General features: G+C 34.2%; 1 protein-coding gene and 1 pseudogene across 1 annotated transcript; both read right to left on the reverse strand.

The window, feature by feature from the left end:
* Nucleotides 1-779: 779 nt before the first annotated feature.
* On the reverse strand, nt 780-19,734 carry LOC134281640 (organic cation transporter protein-like; annotated as a pseudogene).
* Nucleotides 19,735-21,911: 2,177 nt separating this feature from the next.
* LOC134281639 (purine nucleoside phosphorylase LACC1-like) lies at nt 21,912-23,377 on the reverse strand. The gene has a single exon (XM_062764070.1). It carries the CDS (start codon nt 23,308-23,310, stop codon nt 22,111-22,113), a length of 1,200 nt encoding a protein of 399 aa, XP_062620054.1. The 5' UTR covers nt 23,311-23,377; the 3' UTR covers nt 21,912-22,110.
* Between the last annotated feature and the right edge of the window lie 250 nt (nt 23,378-23,627).

Consider the following 23,627-nt stretch of genomic DNA (forward strand, 5'->3'; position numbering starts at 1 on the left):
TTAAATTTTGACTTATTTCATTTGAATTGACCGACATTGCCTTAAATTAGTCATAACTTTTAAAAGAGAAAAGATAGAGTTTTCATATTACACATGTATACTAGAAATACTATAATTAGACGGGGTCACGTGACCCCGTCTTTTAGTTTACTGTCAGAGGCCTAAAACAGGAAGCCGTGGTGATAACACATGAATTAAATCTACGCATATAAAATAGTGCAGAAATTGTTTTGATCAAAACATAAACATTCTGTATCAAACTGAAGAAAGTGATATGAACCTTTGTCTAACTCAAATTGATAAAGTATTTTGATAATTTAAAACTGAAAATATTCATGTAAATCACACTAGTAAACAAAGTACTATCCTGCGTATTATTGTGACTGCGTACGCATCATCCATTGTTTACTTCCGGAAAAAATATTAATTCGTACCTGATAAAATTCGGAGCAGTTCAGAAAGGCTTTCAGACTGAGCAATTATTAAAATATCTACTTCAAATTAAATGAAAAGTGTGAATGCATATTATTCATCGTTTTGTTTTAGTATGTAAATGAAAAATTAAGTTGTTATCTAAACTCGTAAAAAAATCACATTTGTGAAATCTAGGATGAAGATTATTTTGACCCCGTCTTTCAGTACTGTCTCAGTACTTTGATTTTTTACCCTGTGACTTTTTCCTTTGGTGATTACTTTTGAATGGCGCTTGTATTTGAAACAATTTACCATAAATATTTACATCCCATCCAGCTAGACACCAATGATGATGTCATGTTGACATCTTCATTTAATCTATTTTTCAGTACATACAATAATACTGTGTATATATTTTTTACTTTATTTCTAAAGTCTCCACAGAGTCAGTCCTCCGACTTTTCTTCAGCTGGAATCCACTTTTTTCTTTGTACCAAACTTTTACTTCAGCTATTGTCTGAGGAAGATCCCATCCTCGTGTTTCCGGTAAGTACACAGCAAGTACTACCACAATGAAACACATAGAAGAAAATATAGTTCCTGGAGCCCAAGGTACCTCTGTTGCCTAAAAGTGAAAAAAATATACCATAAACCTAAGATAAAAGGTTCTTCAAAAATACTGTAGACTCTACTGTTTTAGCTTGTTCGAATGAAATATATGGAGATAACGAACAGTATTCAAGCTCAAAAGTGCATGAATAAAAAATAGGAGCAAAGGAAACACGGACCTCCAAAACATCAGAGATGTGATCAGGTACCAAAGTAGGAGTGAGCATCCCCTGGCTACGGTCACACCCACCCTTTGCTCCTTGTCATGATAGGGAAATAACGGGAAAATCCGTCGTCAATTCAGTGACGCATGTAAATATAATTTTTTAAAAATTGAACACAAGTAAACTACAATGAGATATGTCTTCTAACTTACTGATTTGGACACTTCAAAAATGAAATTCTCAAAACTTAAAATATTTCAGTATTTCAAAAAAAAAAAGGTTTCTGCAACTTTGTTAGAAAAAAAAGAATGGTAAAAGCATTTCTCTTCGTCAACTTTTTTTGCACGCATCATTTTATAAAACTATGATCATCTTTAAATTTTTAAATCAGTAACATAAATAATTTTTTTTAAATAGTTGCATAATGTCCCTACGTAATACAAACTTTGAATGTTTATTGAGTGATAAAAATTTAGGAAACCAAATTGATCACTATACAAAGATTATCACAAAATTGCTATTCATGTTTCTAAAGAAATCTTTGAATGCATTTCTTGATGGGTATTACGCATGGCATTATTTAGCATGAAATTCATAGGAGTTATTTGACCAAACTTAATACTATTCTAGAGAAACAATAAAATGGTTGACCTTATGTAAAAAGAAAAATATAGCAATATAGTTCTAATTATAAATGTCGTCACTCTAAAGCACTTTTATATGATTAAATGGTACTCATGTTAACATATGGGCAGCGGAAAGGGCAAAAATTACCATAATGAGAAAACAAACAATTATTTTAATTTCAATCAACAGACCTTTTCGCAGAACAAGTATACATTAAAACATAACAAACGAACAAGTACGTAACAAACATATATGAATGCAAAACCAACGATCATCTTTGCAGTACAAACGTACATAAAAACACGACAAACGAAAAAAACTTAACCAACGTGCACGCGGTAAAACTAGTCTTCCCGACTCCCGGCTCCCGACGGTATCGGATTTTTTTTAAAATTTCTTTTTTGTCGGTGCACAGAAACTCTTCAAACTTCTCAGGCACATTTTCTTTTTAAATGAATTCAATAATATGTAAAAACTTAAACAAATTTGCGTGTTTATTACTGAATCAGCAGTATCACCTTCAAAAGGGGGTAAATGTAGTACTCCGTTATAAATATGAAAACCAGAAACGGACATCGATACAGAGAGACGTAAGTGTGGTAGATAGTAAAGGTGCATGGGCACAGATTTGAAGTTAATATTTTCTGTATGATATTACAACTTATATATTTTAATAGCATTTCACACAAAAAATATATTGAAAATCTTATTTCATCTAAAAGTTATTAAAACTTCAAATTTTTAGACGGGTTTGATTGACACATCCTTGCACTCTTACAAATTTTGATTTTATTCTTAATACTTAGGAAAAGTGGCAATTTTGTTTCAATAACTTTAAGACGAAATAAATTAACTTCAAATCTGTGTCCATGTATCTTTAAAGATATTTAAGGTATTGATATTGAGAAGATATTTCTTCTCAAAAAGATTGAATTAGTATTTCAGTGAAAATTGGTGGTGTTAATAAAAAAAATGAACAATTAAATTCTATAAAAATTCATAAAATCAAAATGATTTGATTTCAAAAAAGATTTTTATCAAAATCTTCATAAAAATAGCTAAATCTAACATTGTACTTATGGTAAAATAATGCAAATTGAAAGTACTGCATTGTTATACATTGACGTAGCATGGTTTTTAAAAGGAGGGGGTAACCAAAGAAAAAATTTCAATCTAGCTGAAAAAAAAAGATTTTAAAAACTTAACAAGCAAAAACAAAAAAGAAATTTAAATGATATAGCCCAAACTCGAAAATCTCGTGTGTGTGAGTGTGTGTGTGTGGGGGGGGGGGGGGGGGATGGTGTTAGGTTCAACTTCTTTCAGTGCCAATTTTTTTTCCTATTATACATGTACTACATAACCCTTTTTTGATCTTACTCTTAAAATTGGGAATTGTTGCTACGTTCCTGTCATATGATATGCCACTGTAATGTAAAGTTATCATAATATATTCTTGTAATATTTAAAGAATTGGGGAAAACCAACTTATGTAACAAGAACAAAAAAAATTGACGAAACGGCCTTCAGGAGAAAATGAGATATTTTTCTACATTTTATGCAAATTCTTTTCTTTCATTTTCAATTTTTAAGATGAATTAACCCCCCCAAAAAAGTAAAAAATTTAAGGGGGATCCGAGGTAGAACCACGTCCATGTTGTATAGCCTGGGAACATAAACATAATGTGGCAAAGAGTTCTATACAAAAAAAAATGTGTGGGGGAATTTCTGTGCATACAAATTTTCTAGCATGTAAATGAGGGTTTTCATTTATTAAAAAATATGAACTGTACCTCAGTTTGTTGTTTTTAATCGCGATTCTAGGAAAACATTTGTGTCCTTTTTTCAGTAGTTTTCGCATTTATACATGTAGCTGAGTACTAGATTTACCGCTTTTGGCAGATGACACTGCTGTTTCAGTAATAAATACGCAAATTTGTTAAAGTTTTTATATATTATTGATTTTTTTTAAACCTAGAAATTTGCCTGAGAAGTGTGAAGACTTTCTGTGCGCCGACAAAAGAGAAAACGGCAAGAAAAAAAAGAAAACGGGACCGTCGGGAGAAGGGAGTCGGGAAGACTAGATTTACCGCGTGCACGTTGGTTAAGTTTTTTTCGTTTGTCGTATTTTTATGTACGTTTGTACTGCAAAGATGGTCGTTGGTTTTGCATTCATGTATGTTTGTTACGTACGTGTTCGTTGGTTTTGCTTTTATGTTTATTTGTTCTGCGAAAAGGTCTGTTGATTATGCATTGTATATCATTTGTTAAGTTTTTATGGTCATTGAAATAATAATTGTTTGTTTTCTTATTATTGTAATTTTTGCCCTTTCCGCTGCCCATATTAACAGAATTTATTCCTTTCTTCAAAAAAAATTAAGTATTAACGAATAGTTGAATCGAGTCTGTATTATTATCTCCCAAAGCAAGTGTCCGTAAATTAAGAGTTTTAGCTAGGCAACATCCATATATATTATACTTTCATGTAAATTACTTGAATCTGATTCGTCGAGAAACATTTGATAAAAAACACTACTGCCCGCTGAATAATGAAGCCACGCCCTCCTGCGTAGCAACAGTCAACATTGCTTGACGACGGGTGGTATTACAAAAAATAGCGACTGCGCGGAATTTATGCGCGCACGGTTCACTGTAATATGTATTTGTATAAAACATTCAGTATAATATAATAAATATTGCATGTAGTTGAGTGTAACATTGAAAATTTTCACCCCTCGAAAACCATTGTCAACCTCGGCTGCGCCTCGATTGACAATGGTTTTCTTGGGGTGAAAATTTTCAATGTTACACTCAACTACATGCAATATTTATATAATATTTACCACCAAAAAGAATATTTTTTCAGTTTTAGTGTCAACGTATGAAGATATGTATCTTTTAAAAGGGTTTTTTAAAGATAATTATTTTTAAAAATTCAAGAATATGGAATATTTGGTGCAAATGTAATGAAAACTTGTTTGTTGACGCAAGGCCAAATTTCAATAAAATGTGACTTTGCGTATAAATCCACTGTATTTCAGATATCAATGGCTACGCCTATGGCTTTTCAGCCATAACTATGCTTGAAAAGATTCATCATGAATGCGTTAATTCCAATGATAAAAATGTATAAAATTAAAATGGGGTTGCCGGGTATACGTGTTCAAAAGGCTGTTTTGTTAAATTTCTCTGGTCAATCTTAATAAAGTTTGTGTTTTTGTTAACTTTAGATATAATTCTTAATAGTTTTAAAGAAAAAATGGCATATAAACAATTTAGATTTTGAGAATGATGAAAAATAAAGATATTTTGAGATTTTTTTCTGAAAGACGTGGACAGATTCAATATCAATTTGTTAATGTTATCCAATAAATATTTCAAATTTCTCTTGGCAAATAAAAATATATTTGATCTTCATAAGTTTTAACATAAATTTGATATGATTTGGTGCATAGCTAAATAAAATATTGTTTCACGCTTCTTTATGTTCAATTTTTCTGTTGAATTTTTAGAGGTTTGTTGAGACGTATATTGTATGAAAAATAACCTGCAAAGATATGAGGAGCATGCTACACGCACAAAAAAACTAGGTATCAAGTGTTTAAAAATACTTTTTTATGAATGTGGAAGACGCTACGAACCGTGTATAAAATTAAAAGGCAGAGAAAGTTTGAGAAACTCGACGTTCTTTTTGACATTGTTATAAACCGTGTTCTGTGGTGACAAAACATCAAATGGTATCAAATGGTACATGTACGAAACATCATACATCACCAAAATTAAATTTTTACATATGAAACTGTGTTGATCTTTAGTCTTGTAAAAATAATATGATGATAAGGAACATTTTCTACGTATTTTTTGAATGACCCTCGTAAACAAATAACCTGTTATCAAAGTACGACTAGATTTACAATTTCTGCAGAACATTCGAAAATCGAACACGCGGGATCCGAATGGAATTCTCAAAAGATTTAACTTAAGCATTTCGTTTTACTGAATTATAGAAAAACAACGAATAGTAATCAAATGGTAATAAGGAATTGTCAAAAGATATAACTTAAGCATTTCATTTTACTGAATTATAGAAATAACGAATAGTAATCAAGAGATGTTATTTTCAAACTTGATAAATTTGAAATATAGGAAAATGTCGATCTATAGGAGCTAATGTATCAAATTCTTTTATCATATACTAGAAAGTATTACTATGCGTGCCAAGGCTACAATATAAGTTAAATAATTACAGTGAAGAAAATGACTCTTTGTTCTCTGAAAATGGAAAAAAGTATTTACCAATATTCCGACAAAGGGGGAAACAATGGCACCGACTCTAGAAAAAGACGAGGAAATTCCTAAACCAGCATTCCTAAAAATTAATAAATCGTAAAATCAACAAATGGTTACAGATAAGAAACTTTGTTCACAGATTGTGTCCAACCAAGATTTTTTAAAAAAGACTAACATCAACATACCTGAGATTTGTTGGATAAAGTTCTGCGGTGAAGAGAAAAAGAAGGCTAAATGAACCTGTTATTGACAGTTTACCTATAAATGACATCACAACTGACGTCATTATCGCTGGCTGGCTTCCATCTGTAGAAGATTTTAAAAAAGAAAAAAAATAATAAAAAACTAGAGGTACTGTGAGCGATGAGCTCACTAAATGATACCCCCCGCCTCCCATATGGTTAAAACTGGTGAAAAAGTCCATGTTTTCCTGTGGCTGGAAAACTCAAAATATGTGTCGGATCAAAAAGTAAAATAGGAGGTGCACAATGGCAATATATAAAGATTCTGTGAAAGTTGCATCAAATTTCATTCAGTGGTATGAGAGGAGTTGCGGATAAGAGATGGGTACCCCAAAGCGTAACAGACGGACGGACGGACAGACGGAAGGACGGACGGACGGACAGACGTACAGACGGACGGAATTAACGATTACTATATACCCTCCCGCTTTTCAAGCGGGGGGTATAAAAAGAGAAACCAACATCCACTCAAAGTCGTGTTCGTGAGCTCTGATGTTGTGAAGAAGAGAAAACAAAAGGTAATATTAAATCAATATCATTAATCAAACTGTTTGTAATAATTACCAGAGAAGTGGTTCAAGGCTGTGGAAAGAGTCAACGCCGATCCTCTTATCATGTGAAAAATAACAGTAATTGTTCGTCTTCCTAGGCTTGAAATAAAATAACCTATATAATACTCAGACTTTACAGTTGTATCCATCTAATCATGTTTGTAACAGCTAGACTATATGCATGAATTAACTTCTAAAGTTATAACAATGTTTTATGCAAAAAATGGAATTACCATCGAAGCATTAAAAATTCCAGAATTCCTCCAATATACTCTACACAGACTGAGAGGAAAAAATTCAAATACCGATTCCCAGCCAACGATGTTGAGGTCAAGGTCAGTCCGAAGTATGTCAAACTATTGGTAACCGTAAAGGTTAAAAATTTCAAATAATCGTCAACATTTACAAATCTTCAGTTGGGTAGATTAAAGTCGAGTAAATCATTTTTTTCAAACTTGCCATATAAACCACATCATTACAGATATAATGAAAATGGATTTATTCTCTATGATGTTAATTATGCTGAGCTTTTCCACAATAATTTCCTTGGATTGTTCTGAGCGTTTCTTATCTTCCAACAAGCATTTGTCCTTCTCTGCTCTTGCCATTTTTCTGTCTACGATTTTTTTAAGATCCTCATAATTCAGTTTGTTCCATCTGGCCACCTTTCTAACTATTCTGTTTGCTTCTTCATATTTTCCGTTTACTGCCAGCCATCTTAGTGATTCATCTTGAACCCTGGTTTTAAAAAATGCAGTCGTAAAACTTATATACGTATAACAATGAAGATTTTATTTTTTGCCTAAATATATCCAAGAATGATTTTTAAAAGAAAAAATATCTTTAAAAGACTCACCAGAACTGAACGAGGCTAATTGCAGAAAATGAAGTAAGTGTAATTTGTAAGTATCTCCAAGAGTAGTTCTGCATCAGATAGGCAATGGGGGCCATAACGACTAAACCTGAGGTCTAGAAAAGAGCCTGCAAACCCTCGCTAATGAAACGGGTCGTTTCTGGAAATAGTTCTAACGAGAGTACCGAACCGGTAACAACCATTCCCTGGATATAAAAAATGTTACATTGAGTATGAATTTCTAAGTTGCACTTACTATTTAAAAAATGAATGAACTGAAATTTACTGTAATCAGTATTTGAAGAAATGCTAAAATAAACGAAAAACTATTTTTATCCCACTGGAAAATTAACTAAAGAGCAATAGCGGTCAAAGATTATAAAATTGATAATTTGTAAAATTATAAAATAAGACAATGGAAAATACAATAATAATCTTTTCATATTTTAAATTGTTATTACGCAAAAAAATCTACCTAACAATCATGTATAAAGCCTTACCATAGAACTAGTATAATTGTAGGCCAGAGGATATTTTGAACCCTTCATGTCTGAAGACATTATGATTAATTTCATTCTATATTTCTAGCAATTTTTATATCTTTATGCCATATACACATGTAAGAGTCATAATTATACCGTGTTTAACGTCATTGCCAACATGCAAATACTTATTAGAAATTATTACAAATACTAGTGTGTATAAAATGTAAGATTAGTTTGCATTAGTTTTCTATTGCATTACCTGCTGCAAAACACCTAAAATAAATTTTAAGATCGCAAGTGTAATATAGTTTTCAGCAAATGCCACACTAATGCCAATGATAAAGGTCAGAAGGGTGGACCCAAGGTAAACAGTTTTTCTTCCAAATCTATCGCTGAGAGAGGAGGCAAAGGATGCGCCGACCATCTGTCCCACGAAGAGCAGTGATTGTAGTACTTCTGCCAGGAATGCTCGATCACAGACAAGATCCAGCTGTCAAAGTAAAGGTCTTCATTTTTAATTTGCACGGAAATCATTCAATTTACTAAATGCACCGAGATCATTCAATGAGACCATTCAATGTCCTGACGTAATTAACATCATTCAATGTTCTAATGTACGTGCAAGTTTTAAAAAAATTAACAAATATGAAAGAAATATGCAAAATAAAGGAAGTAGCACACAACAATGCAACTAAACCACCAAAAACAAAAGGAGATCATCTGCTGATTAATTAAATGTGAAATTCACAAGCTTTTTATGATCATTCAACAACGACTACGAAGTCCTGTCCAATATAAACTTCAATTTCACATTTTTCAGGATTAAAAAAAATACACATTATTATCGACCTTTGCAAATAATTTTCAAAACAAAAATTCACTTTACTAGCTTATTAAGAGGATTTATGAAAGTTACCACAACATCTTAAATCAGTTTTAACCTCTAAAATTGTGTAACCTTTCGATCATGTTTGATATATACGATATGAATTAAGGCACTCTGTGTCAAACAATAATATAGTTTCAGTGGTGCCATTAAGATACTTGAGTTTCTGATCGACAATATCTATGTTGTTTTGAAGACCAGGTATTCAAACAATCTATTGGAATTCCAATGGGTACCAATTGCGCCCCGTTATTAGCAGACCTATTTTTGTATCATATGAAGCAGAATTTGTGCAAAATCTTATGAATGAAAAGAAGAAAACACTTGCTGTGGCCTTCAACTCCACATTTAGATATATTGACGACGTAAATGTCAATTAACAGCGGTAATTTCCATTCTTGTCGATACGATATATCCTGGTGAGCTTGAGATAAAAGATACCACAGAGTCTGACACATCTGTTTCATATTTGGATATTTTACTTGAAAAAGACGTTAATGGTTATTCAACAACCAAGCTCTATGATAAAAGTGATGACTAACTTTTCTATCATCAACTTCCCTTACTAATGCAGCAATATACCTTCATCACCTGCGTACGGATTTTATATATCTCAGTTGATTTGATACGCAAGAGCATGCTCTACATATGAACAATTTCTAAAAGAGGTAAATTACTGACAGACAAGTTGATAAAACCAGAATATCAACAGTCTCGTTTAAAGTCTTCATTTTGTAAGTTCTATGGTTGATACAATGACCTTGTAAGCAAATACAATTTTTTCATCGAGTCAAATGCTGACTGAAGTTTTTTTTATACTTATTGTTAGTCCATTATTTATATACTGAATTGACGACGGATTTTTGCGTTATTTCCCGATCATGACTAGGAGCACACGGCGGGTGTGACCGGTCGTCAGGGGATGCTCACACCTTCATGGCACCTGATCCCACCTTTGATGTTTTGGAGGGCCGTGTTTGCTCTGCTCCTATTTTGTATTGTTTCATGGACTTTTAATCTTGAATACTCTTCTATATCTCCATATATTTCATTACATTGCGCAAGAAATTGATGATATCCATTGCCATTAAGTACCGTTTATACCTCTGTCACTATGGTGCGGTCCTTTTCTAAACTGTACCAGAAGCCATTGATGCATCCTGTTTCTTTAACCAAATTATGGGCAGTGGTCTCGTTGTAAAACACTTTGATGCTACATGATTCGTATGTCACATACATAGAAGAATTGAGTTGAGTCAAGTTGTCAAACTCTACAACTGCACGATGAAAGCCATGGGGTCTGTAGGCTGAATTAAAGTAACATTTTTAGTCTTCATACTTCTTCTCAATGACATGTCAAACAAACTAGAGCTTATAAAATGTATTCAAGGTATATGATGGAAAAATATATATTATACAAGTTTAGAAAGTAAAGAACTATTTTTTTTAAATGTTGTATTTAATATGCATGCTTGTAGCAACAAATGCAAAAAATGAATTCGTACAATTAAGAAAAAAAGAGACTGTTCATGGACAATATGTACTCTGACCCACACCTTAGAATTAATAATGAAGTAGTCTGATTTACTCAGGCTCCGAGATAAAATGATTTAGACACCATAATAATGATAGATTTATTGATTGTATGTTGTTTTACATCCCATTAGAGAATTTTTCACTCACACAGAGACGTCACTGTATACCGCAGAAGGGCATCTAATTAAGACCTTTACTCGACACTTGGGGCGATTGTTCAGTGAGGGATTTTAATTGCACCAACGCCTGTCGTGTTACCGGTGCGGCCTTCATTTTTAAGGTCACATCCGAAGGACCCGCAAATTTCACTTAAAAGTGCCAAGCGCTAGGCGAAGGCGCATTTGCTACCTATTTCTTATCGATTTACGTTAGCTTCGATCTAGATACGAACCAAGGATCTTCCGATCACGGATCGAGCGCTCTACCGAATGAGCAATCATCATGGTTTGGACACCAGAATGTGCGATATGTACAAAATACATACAAAATATTCATTTATATATCGCAAATTTATTAGCTTTACAAAAGATTTGTTATCCACTTGCAACGGAGTTGGAGGGGAAATACTAAAGCAATAGGGTGAGTGAGTGTGTGTGTTCGCTTTTGGTGCGAAATAGAAGTGACGAAATTGAAATATAATCGGTGTCAAATGCCGTCTTCGTTTATAGATATGCTTTATGCAAGGGTATATGCTTCGCTTTCCGGTGCACTTGTATAACCTCAAGTTTAAAATATTTAGTGAAAACTTTTTTTTTTGCAAAAAAAAAATTAATTTTAAAGGGAAAAACCGCAAGCTTTTACATGGAAGCTATATATGTTACATTCTCACCTATGAAAACTCCCATCAAAAGCTGGAAACCAGTTTGCAAAAGATGGAAACACACTATGGCGACTTGAAATACCTGATATCTTCCCCATCGACCGTATCTATAATGGATTGATTTCAAAATAAACACGGAAGATTGTACGTTTCGAGCAGGAACAGTTTTTAATGCCATGTTCACATGGAGAGTTTATTTCGAATTAAACGTAAAGTTACTGCGAATTAGCTTCGCTTAGCGTTCACACGGAGAATATAAGGCGAATTAGTTTAATTCGAATTATATGCCCTGTTCACACGACAAGTTTAATTCGCAGTAAATTAAAGCGAAGTAAACTAATGCGAATCAAACTAATGCGAATTAAATTGCGTTCACACGACAGCTAATGCGAAGTAAACTAATGCGAATTTTAAAATTTTACTTCGACAGTCAGGCATCAGTAAGGCTAATATGACGTCATTTGCAAATCACGTCACCTTATGCAGAAGCAGATGCATTTGACATAATGTCACAGTGTCTGTACACATATTTTAGTGATGAACATATTTTTTCTTAGTTTTTCACTCAAAAACAGCACAAGTACTTAAAGCTGACCACCGACATGACGCATTTGACTTATGCCCTGTTCACACGACGAGTTTAATTCGCAGTAAATTAATGCGAAGTAAACTAATGCGAATCAAATTAATGCGAATTAAACTGCGTTCACACGACAGCTAATGCGAAGTAAACTAATGCGAATTAAAATTTTTCTTCTACAGTCAGGCGTCAGTAAATCTATTATGACGTCATTTGTAAATCACGTCATGTATGCAGAGCTATCCTTTGATACATCATTTAATGGTTACAGGTATTCATTGGTTTTTATGATTAACATACTTTCCCTCAATTTTTGAACCAAATATAGCACAAATATCTATATATAACCACCAACACGTGTCCTGTGACTTAATTCTGGCCTTACGCATGCGTCAAAATTTAATTCGAATTAGCTTCGCTTAGCGTTCACACGGAGCTAATGCGAAGTAATTTAATGCGCAGTAAATTAATTCGAATTAAAGTAATTCGCATTAAATTCTCCGTGTGAACGCTAAGCGAAGCTAATTCGTAGTAACTTTACGTTTAATTCGAATTAAACTCTCCGTGTGAACAGGGCATTAATTTTGCCATTACGCATGCCCCAAAATTTAATTCGAATTAGCTTCGCTTAGCGTTCACACGGAGTTAATGCAAAGTAATTTAATTCGCAGTAAATTAATTCGAATAAAACTAATTCGCATTAAATTCTCCGTGTGAACGCTAAGCGAAGCTAATTCGCTGTAAACTTACCTTTAATTCGAATTAAACTCTCCGTGTGAACAGGGCATTAGTTTACTGCGCATTAAATTACTTCGCATTAATGCCCTGTTCACACGGAGAGTTTAATTCGCAGTAAATTAATGCGAAGTAAACTAATGCGAATCAAACTAATGCGAATTATGCCCTGTTCACACGGAGAGTTTAATTCGAATTAAACGTAAGTTTACTGCGAATTAGCTTCGCTTAGCGTTCACACGGAGAATTTAATGCGCATTAGTTTAATTCGAATTAATTTACTGCGCATTAAATTACTTCGCATTAACTCCGTGTGAACGCTAAGCGAAGCTAATTCGAATTAAATTTTGAGGCATGCGTAGTGGCAAAATTAAGTCAAATGCCACTTGTCTATGGTCAACTTTAAGTACTTGTGCTATTTTTTAGTGAAAAACTGAGGGAAAATATGTTAATCACTAAAATGTGTGTACAGCCACTGTGGCGTTATGTCAAATGCATCTTCTTCTGCATAAGGTGACGTGATTTTCAAATGACGTCACAATAGCCTGACTGTAGAAGTAAATTTTAATTCGCATTAGTTTACTTCGCATTAGCTGTCGTGTGAACGCAATTTAATTCGCATTAGTTTGATTCGCATTAGTTTACTTCGCATTAATTTACTGCGAATTAAACTCGTCGTGTGAACAGGGCATTAAATTGCGTTCACACGACAGCTAATGCGAAGTAAACTAATGCGAATTAAAATTTTACTTCTGCACCCGGCGTCAGCACGGCTATTATGACGTCATTTTCAAATCACGTCACCTTCTGTAGAAGCAGCTCCATTTGACATAATGTCACAGTGTCTGTACACACATATTAATGATTAACAAAATTTTCCCTAGTTTTTCACTCAAAAATAGCACAAGTACCTAAAGCTGACCATCGACTGTTGATATTTGACTAAATTTTGCCATTACGCATGCGTCAGAATTTAATTCGAATTAGCTTCGCTTAGCGTTCACACGGCGCTAATGCGAAGTAATTTAATGCGCAGTAAACTAATTCGAATTAAACTAATTCGCATTAAATTCTCCGTGTGAACGCTAAGCGAAGCTAATTCGCAGTAACTTTACGTTTAATTCGAATTAAACTCTCCGTGTGAACAGGGCATTAATTAGCTTCGTGTGAACGCTAAGCGAAGCTAATTCAAATTAAATTCTGACGCATGCGTAATGGCAAAATTCAGTCAAATACCACTTGTCCATGGTCAGCCATAGGTACTTGTGCTATTTTCGAGTGAAAAACTAAGGAAAATTTTGCTAATCATTAAACACTTGAGCGAAAGTACTTATAGTTGGGTGGTAGCGAGGGGGGAGGCGGAAATGGTGGTCCTGATCGAGTACATGAAGCGGTATTTTCCTTCACGGTCCGTCACCACCAACACACCAAAACGTGTTCCAGTCAGATAAATAGAAACAACAACATATCTCCATTACGGTTTTCAGTAATCATCAATGGAGGATCATCGTATAGTTTTACCCCTGTGACATCATTAAACTGGAGGGTCTGAACCTCCTCTCCCCTGCTGTTGTAATTTTTTACTTTGTTCTCTGTAAAATATACTATTACTTCTGGATCATCATAATTACTTTTCCCCATTCCAACAAGAATATCTCCAGTAGAAGGAGAGCAATAGACACAATACACTTCCAAAAGTTTTTCGGTTTCAATTAATGTTTTCTTTGTTTTGTTGTCTGTGGATAGTTTTGTTATGTTATTATCTCTGTCTATATACATGTATATTCTAAATTGTTCAAATCATGACCCCAGGGGTAGGTCGGGGCCACAAAATTTTACATAGAAATATATAGGAAAAAACTTTAGCTGAAACTTATATGGAAGTATCCTGGGGTAGTGTACATGTAGATTCCAAATTGTTTAAATCATGACCCCCCGAGGTAGGACGGGGCAACAATGGGGAACCAAAGTTTTACATTATTATACTAGTACATTGTATATAGGAATTTTCTTTTAAAATCTTCTTCCCAAGAACCAGTGAGCAAGAAAAGCTGAAACTTATGTGGAAGCATCTTGGGGCATTGTAAATTCTAAATTGTTCAAATCATGACCCCCAGGGATAGGGCGGGGCCACAATTTGGGAACCGATTTTAAAATTGAAATTTATAGGAATTGTTTTTTCTTTATTTTCTTCTAAAGAAAAATTTACACTTATGTGAAAACATCCTAATATAGTGTAGATTTTAAATTGTTTAAATCATGACCCCCGGGGGTAGGGGGCCATAATTTGTAATCAAAGTTTTATATTGAATTATATAGGAAATATCTTTCAAAATCTTTTTCTCAATAAATACTTGGCCACAAAAGCTGAAACTCAAATGGAAGCATCCTGGGGTAGTGTAGATTCTTAATTGTTCGAATCAGGACCCCTGGGGGTAGGGCGGGGCCAAAATTTGAATCCGAGTTTTACATTGAAATATATTGGAGAAATCTTTAAAAACTTCTTCTCGGGAACTACTGGACCAGAAAAACTGAAACTTATGCAAAAGTATCCTGGGGTAGTGAAGATTTTAAATTGCCCAAATTATGACCAGTGGGTAAGGATGGGGTCACAAAAGGTATAACAAGGGGGAAATCTGGTAAAAAAAAAAAACAGCATTGTAAAAAGCTATTCAAGTGAGCGATGTGGCCCATGGCCTCTTCTTGTCATTTATACACTCATGCATTTATAAAATAACAGCAGATACAAGTACATACGAGTAAGCTTTGTTCAGTGTCACACAAAGTGAAAGGTTTCTTTCTTAAAAATATTACACTACAAAGTTAATATACTAAAATACTAAAACAAAGGCGGATCCAGGGTCGGCGCCCGCCCCTCCCCCCCCCCCCTTCCTCGTTTGATATTTTTGTATGTAAAATTTAATGTCAGTTATCATAAAATCAAGTGAAAAAACATCTCTTATTTGTAAGAAGTGTTCAGCTTCCGGGCCCCCGAACCCCCAAAGAGGACCTTGCCTTAGACCCACTGGGGGCTTCAGTACAGCCACCTGACCTTCTGCCTTATTCTGGGCTCTTCCCCCTCCCCGAAATTCCTGGATCTGCCACTGTAAAATGTTGTGAGACGGTAATTGTAATCATTGTATCTTTTTTACAGTTTGAAAATAAGTTTTACAAAATGTGTTTATGAAACACTATGCGCCCGATGGAAATGTTCGATAAAGCTATTTTTAGCAGAAAGGTCAAGGTCACAAGGCCATTGACCTTGATGTCATTTGAAAGAACTCAATTTATGGAGTATGCATACCAAATATGAAGTCTCTGTCTTCTATAATTTAAAAGTTATTGGGAAAGTTCGAAAAAGCTATTCTTAGCATATAGGTAACAGTCAAGGTCATTAGGTCATTGACCTCGGTGTCATTTGAAAGAGCGTAATTAGTGGAGTATGCATTTTAAATACAAAGTTTCTATCTCGCACGATTCAAAAGTTATGGCGAAGGTTAAAGTTGACAATAGACAGATAAATAGACAAACAGACAGACAAGACAAAAACAATATACGTCCCTCGAGGCACATAAAAATGATTGTTATACCTTTAAAAAATTTGTTCATTTAGAAATATATGCGAAAAAAAGTCTAATGTTTTGCTGAGCGGGCATAAAAAATTGATTTTGGACCGGTGAGTGAGATGTTGGACCGGTCGATGAGATGTTGGACCGCTTGCGTCACAGAATGGGCGGAGCTTAATCTCATTTTCATTCGTTGGTGTTCAAAAGTGACGGACCCGAGGTTGCGTCACGGAAGACGGTGCAAATTACATGTATTTAAAAAAAAAGATAAATTGAAAGGTATAACAAAACATTAAATTTTATTGACTATATTTTCGGGCAAAATGCGTATTGTCGACCCTCGAACCAAACTGTCTGCAGTCAATAAATGTATAGTATTTTTAGTTTTTGCAGGACTGATCGAAAACCCAACTTACCACTTCCTTGACCTCCCCTCTTTCATCAAGTCGACGTCACCATTACATCGTTTTTTACACATCATTTTATTGATTAGTTTATTAATTTTTCTATTTTTGTAACAAACATCTTTGAAAATATATATTCATTTCGTTTAAGTGGGTTCCAAAAAATGCTGAAAACTGTTGTCGATGTATTTTAATTATCAATTATCATGTCTATGTCATTACTTAACAAAATGTGTTTGTGAAAGACGCGCCCGGCGGCAATAAAATTCGAAAAAAGAGGCTATTTTTAGCATAATTATACCACGGTAGGTCAAAGTCAACGTCACAAGGTAATTGATCTTGGTGTCATATAAAAGAACTTGATACGTGGAGTATACATACCAAATATGAAGTCTCTCTCTCTTTTGGTACAAAAGTTATGGCAAATGGTACAAAAAAGCTATATTTAGCATATAGGTTACAGTCAAGGTCACAAGGTCATTGACCTTGGTGTCATTTGAAAGAACTAGTGGAGTATACATACCCAATATGAAGTCTCTATCTTTCATGGTTCAAAAGTTATTGCGAAGGTTAAAGTTTGCAGACAAACAGACAGACAGGACAAAACAATATACGCCCCGGATCTATCGATCTAGGGCATAAGAATATATATAGAATGTAGGGTAATTAAAGGTACATGGACACAGATTTGAATTTTATATTTTCTGTATAATATTACGACTTATATATTTTAATAGCATTTCATGCAAAAATATTTTTAAAATCTTATTTCATCTCAAAGTTAATGAAACTTTAAATTTTTGGATGGGTGTCTTTGGCACATCCTTGAACTTTCACAAATTTTAATTTTATTCTTAATACTTAAGAAATGTGGCATTCTTCTTGTGTATAAATGAAAAATATTAAAACTATAATCCAGAAAATTCATAGTAGAAATGTTCGAAAGGAAAATATATACACACAATATTTTGTCAGTCCGTGCAGTTGTGACTAGTAGACTTTAACAATTGAACGCACTAGTTAAATCGTTAACATCAACAATAACAGCAATCGTGCCCTTTTTACAAAAACTGTGAACTTTTCACGGGTGCGATCAATTTGCTAAACTCTGCACACAACACATAGCGCGGAATAACGATATTTCTTCTCTGATTACAATTATTTTTCTGGATTTAAGTTTTAATATATTTCATTAATGCACAACAAGATTGCCACTTTTCCTCAGTATTAATAATAAAAGTAAAATTTGTGAGAGTTCAAGGATGTGTCAATCAAACCCATCCAAAAATTTGAAGTTTCAATAACTTTAAGTTAAAAATAATATTTTTAATATATTTTTGTGTGAAGTGCTATTAAAATATATAATTCGTGATATTATACAGAAAATATTACCTTCAAATCTGTGTCCATGCACCTTTAAACACTTATTTCATGACATATCGCACACTGCTCAACGCGTTATCGGCTATTCAGTTGTTATCGGGCATTCGGTGCAAAAAAAGCACTGTTTAGAAAACGTAAATGATTTTAAAGAATTTCTTATTTTAATAATGATTGAGTACTTCAGCAAACAAAGTTTATGCTCTTTGGCAGATAAATTATCATACTTTCAGCAGCAAAAAGCACAACAAAATCACTCTCTTTTAAAAGATCTACAGCTCTACACAGTGATATTTTATGTTTAAAAAATCGGAATATGTCATCACAATTTGTCTTTTGTAGAAGTTAAAATCAGTTTATTCTATGAAACAAAATGGTTTACCTATTCCATGGGTATTCATAAACTTTAGAATAAGGCCAAAAGAAAATAAATTCTTATTTCCTGTCTCCTGACCAAAAAATAGGGTAGATAGGTAGGAAAAAACATTTTGAGAAAAATTTTATTTTCAAAACTCAATGAATGCAGATCATATAGCATGTAATAACAAGGAAACAGTATTTTAACAGTTTAAAAAGCAAGTTTGTTAATAAAGATTTATAAAGTAAAGGTATCCTGTACACTTGTGATGTATTAGTTCTGTAAATATTGTTGGTTGACTTTAGTATTTCAGGAAAATATCCCCCCCCCCCAAAAAAAAAAATTAAAATTGAAAAAACTTTAAGGGTCGGAGGGTAAAATGTAGGGTAGGTTGGGTGACAGGAAACAAGAGTATATTTTTTGCCTAAGCAGACTGAGATCAAAAATCCAAATTAAAGGTTAGATAGCAAGCACTTAAAACGTCTCATAAGATGAAAACAGATTATCGTTAATGAGGTTGATGTTGCCAGATAATCGGTTTTTTTGGGGTGTAAGTTATCGGAAAATCAGGTTAAAAAGTTTCCTTTAGCTTCAGAAATAGATTGGAAACAAGATGCGTTTGTGAAACACTAGGCGCCCGGCGGCAACAAAGTTCGAAAAAGCTGTTTTTAGTATATAAGTCATAGTCAAGGTCACAAGGTCATTGATTTTGGTGTCATTTGAAAGAACTTAATTTGTGGAGTAAACATTACAAAATACCAATATCTCATATGGTTCAAAAGTTATGGCAAAAGTTCGAAAATGCTTTTGTTAGCGTATACATGTAGGCCACAGTCAAGGTCACAAGGTCAATGGCCTTGGTGTCATTTGATAGAACTTAACTAGTGGAGTATGCATATCAAAAACTAAGTCTCTATCTCTCAAGGTTAAAAAATTATGGGGAAGGTTAAACGTGACAATAAACAGATAAACAAAAAGCAGATAAACATACAAACAAACAGACAGACAGGATAAAAACGATATACGCCTCAGATCTATCGAACTAGGCGCAGAAAAGGTCCATTATAATATGTCAATCCTTAAAAATAGCAAACTTTTATATGTTTTAAGTAATTTGCCATTCATGAGAATGAGGAAGAACATGGAAATTGCTGCTTGTGGCCCTCGGACTCACACAGTTTCCCAGGTCTTCCTCATTACTTCGGGACAACAGTTTGACTGTTCCTCTCGTAGTCATGAAATACATGAAGTGTATAATGTTTCACAAGTTTGTTGATGATTTAGATGACGTGTGTGATTCACCAGAGTGGCAGGAGGAGGAAGTTCCTGGAGCGAGAGCGCTTGAATTAGCGAACCACCACAAGAACAAAAAATATATGTCCAAACATACTCAAATTTACAGTCCCGAAGCATATGCACGATACTCCGAGAGGTACGAAAGAGTTCTGCTTTAATATATGATATTGACATTTTTATTTCAAGTATTCTCATCAGTACATATTTATCGTATTGGATGAGATGTAAATCATAGTAGAGTTTGAAACAATTGCATTTGACCAATTCATATTATTTTTCATTTTATTAATTAATTTAATTTTAGTTTGACTACAATGATGGAGACTTGTCTGCAGAGCTGATAGTTTGGTTAAAATTCCCTTGGACTCTTAATATTTGAACTCAATCAACATTAATCAGTCCTGTTTGCGATGGTGGATGCTTAACTTTGTTGGGTTTTACAAGTATTTGTGTGAATTCGACACTAAAAATAAAATATAATTTAATTCATCTAAATCAATATTGGATTATTTATTGCATGTCATGCATTGTGGGTCTCGCTGACGAAAATACAAGATCAAACAAGAGGCCCTGGACCACTTTGCTCACCTGAGCACATTAGTTAGGAAAAGGCAGAAATCAGTTCAGTATTGAAATGTTTTACGAGTAGGGGGCACATTTGAATTTACACTACCTGGGAATTCTTTTATATCATAATTATAGCTTTGCTGTTCTTGAGAAGAGTAATTTGAATGTTGCTCTCCTATATATCCATATGTAAAACTTTTATCTTTCATTGTGACCCCACCATACCCTTGGGGTTCATGATTTGTACAAACTGGAATCTACACAATGTACAGAAAGTTTCCTATAAGTTTCAACTTTATTGTCTAGTGGTTTTAGAGAAGATTTTTAAAGGATACCAATAATGTTCACTATTTTTTAATTATCTCCCCAATAAAAGAGTGTATGACCCATTTGAATTAAACTAAATCACCTTCAACTAAGAAAACTTTGTTGCAAGTGTGATTGAAATTGGCCCAGTGGTTCTGGAGGAAAAGTCAAAAATGTTTTAAGTTTACAGACTACAGACATAATGCGATCAGAAATTTTTGTACTCACTTTGTTCTCACTTGAGCTTCCAGCTCAGATGTTAAACATTTCACTGTATCCATTAATGGTATTCAATTTGATTAACACATACATGCCTATTTAAATCGATATATATATATATACATAAAGTATCCAATCAAATAGGGCTGGGCTCTAGACTTAGGTTCCTTTAAAAAGGTAATTTATTATACAGTAAATATCGAATCGATGTGAAATATGGTGACTCTGGCACGTTTCATCAAAGTGACACGCTGTTACTGGAAAGATTGTAGAATGGAGGATCCGTGTTCGTCCTGGTTATCTTACATATCCTTTGTTTACGTTAAAATTATTCCAGTTTACGTATACATGACGTATAATTTATGTTTGTTTTGTATACTGCCTGACCCGTGCCAGGGAACCTAAAATATAAAGCCCTAATAAAAGAATATGGCGGGCAGCAACTTCCTTTAACAGCTGTCAGTAGCTATAAGCCCTATGTTGACCAGATTCGCACGGATGCACACTGCAGGACTTGCTTCGATCTGACCTACATTTTCCAAATGAGTGACCAGGTTTAGAGTATTGGAGCAGAGTTATTTGCCATACCTGGACCAAACTTGCATGGATAACGCATTAAGGGGTGCGCACTACCAGAGTTGTTTCAGATGCTGGATTTGACCTGCATTTTCTGAAGCTTTTGTAGAAGATTCATTTAATACAGTGTACCAAGAAACTGTAAGACCTATCTGAACCAAACTTGCTGGAATGATGTATCGAAGGATGAACACTCTTAAAAACTTCTTTCTGAATGAGCAACTCGTTTAGCTTTTAGAAAAGTTCATTTCAATAGCGTTGGACTTTGTGTACGTTATTTCCTATCTTTATCTATTAACTTTTAGGTTTCAAAGAATAGGTTTTTATGTCATTATTAAGTTTCACCACAATTGCTCTCTGAGAACTAATTCACTCTAAACCATAACCGGTCAGGATCTCTCGATTTGGATAACAATCATCTTTATTTTGGATTTACATATTTCAGATTCTCCTTATCGAAAGCTACATTAGCATCTAAAAATACGGTACTTGTACATTTTTATATATATTAATGCATGTTTGTACTTCATTTCAAATACTAAGTATGTTCTTAGGGCATCTGAAATATATATACACGTGTACTGGATGCATATATAACATCATACACCATATTAACAGGGAGCAAGCCAAGGTCGCCTTTATATTATCATTATGATGGTGACTTCAGGCCAATAAATCCAATCTGGTTCCCAAACGGTCGGCCATCTCTCCGATATGAGTACAGCAGTTCTGGGTGTTCAACAGTACACAAACTAGACGAAGTATCGTCAATATTATCCGGCAAAATCCCCTCGTCTTCCAACAGTGTACGGATCGCTAATTTTAGGTCTACGGTAGGATTTTTGTCTGAGTTATTGTTTAAGACACATCGGGGATTTATGTCTTCAAATTGTTTGATTCCATCCTTTCCAAAATCAAAGCAGTTTTTGCAAATGGAAGGTCCCATGACAACAAAAATATCTTTTCTTTGGCATTCGAACTTCTCTCTCATCATCTTCACCGTTTCTGAGGGTATATTTGCTACGGTGCCCTTCCACCCTGAGTGAACAGCTGCAAAAGCTCGTCGTACAGGATCTGCAAAAAGAATTATGACACAATCTGCACCAGGCGCTGCACACGTGATTCCAAATTTATCGCTAGTTACACCATCATAACCATCTTCCGGGGGATCCGTTCCTATCACGTGTACCATATTTCCATGCACAGCCTTTGCAACGCAGAGTGTTTCTGTATCAAAATTTGCTTTAAGTGCCACACGGCGCCTGTTTTCTTGAATGATGATGGGTGGGTCCCTCTTAGCAGTTGTATAGAGCATATTTAGGGACTTCATTCCAGGAATGGAAGAGATGCCTCCCGTCCTTGTGGTAAAGCCGTGGTAAAATACGTCGTTTGGGATCTTTTTGGACTGCAGGATTCTCACTTCGTCTGAAGTTTGTATTTTGCTCAGATAGTCCCGAACGCTTTCGGTTGTACTCTCTAGCGTTTCATTGCTGCTTGAAATATCTTCGCCAACTGCAACAACATTCCAGTTCACTGCTGGAGTGAAAAATACTTGACAAATGAATTTCATTTTTTGTTTGTGTTTACAAATAATCTTTATTTCTGGACACATCGCACTGTCCAAATGATTTTTAGCAAAATGAAATCCGGCAATCAAATCCGTGTTTTGTATTTCCAAAACTGTATCTTTGAACAATTCCTTTACACTCTGTGAAAGATAATCCGGAATATAACCTGTTCCCATCAAGATAATTTTGTCTATAGATTTTTCTGCCTTTAAAACTTCAAAAATTTCATCTTTTTCACTCTTGTCAAAATCATCTGCTAACAGAAGAACACCAAGGGCCATTGCACCTATAAAAATAAGGAAACCTGTATAACATATGATACCAGGAGAAATCCTTGCCAAATTTATTTCACTTCCTTTTCAGAGATAATGCCTTCTACCTCGTTTTAAGTCACCATTTCGTAAATTAAATGGTCGTCATAATGACCTTGACACAGTGTTAACAAATACATGTATAACCTATCATTAGGTCATCTTTTGCCTGATCAACGTGTTTCATACCATGTTAGACCTTTGTTTTCGATGGAATCCATACATATGTCCCGTCTATCTGATCAATACATACAGGGCTCACGACTGGTGTGTCCTGTCAACAAGGG

Source organism: Saccostrea cucullata, unplaced genomic scaffold (assembly GCF_032062105.1).
Source record: "Saccostrea cucullata isolate Sc308-1 unplaced genomic scaffold, CSIRO_AGI_Scuc_v1 ctg5477, whole genome shotgun sequence".
NCBI classification, from domain to species: Eukaryota; Metazoa; Mollusca; class Bivalvia; order Ostreida; family Ostreidae; genus Saccostrea; species Saccostrea cuccullata.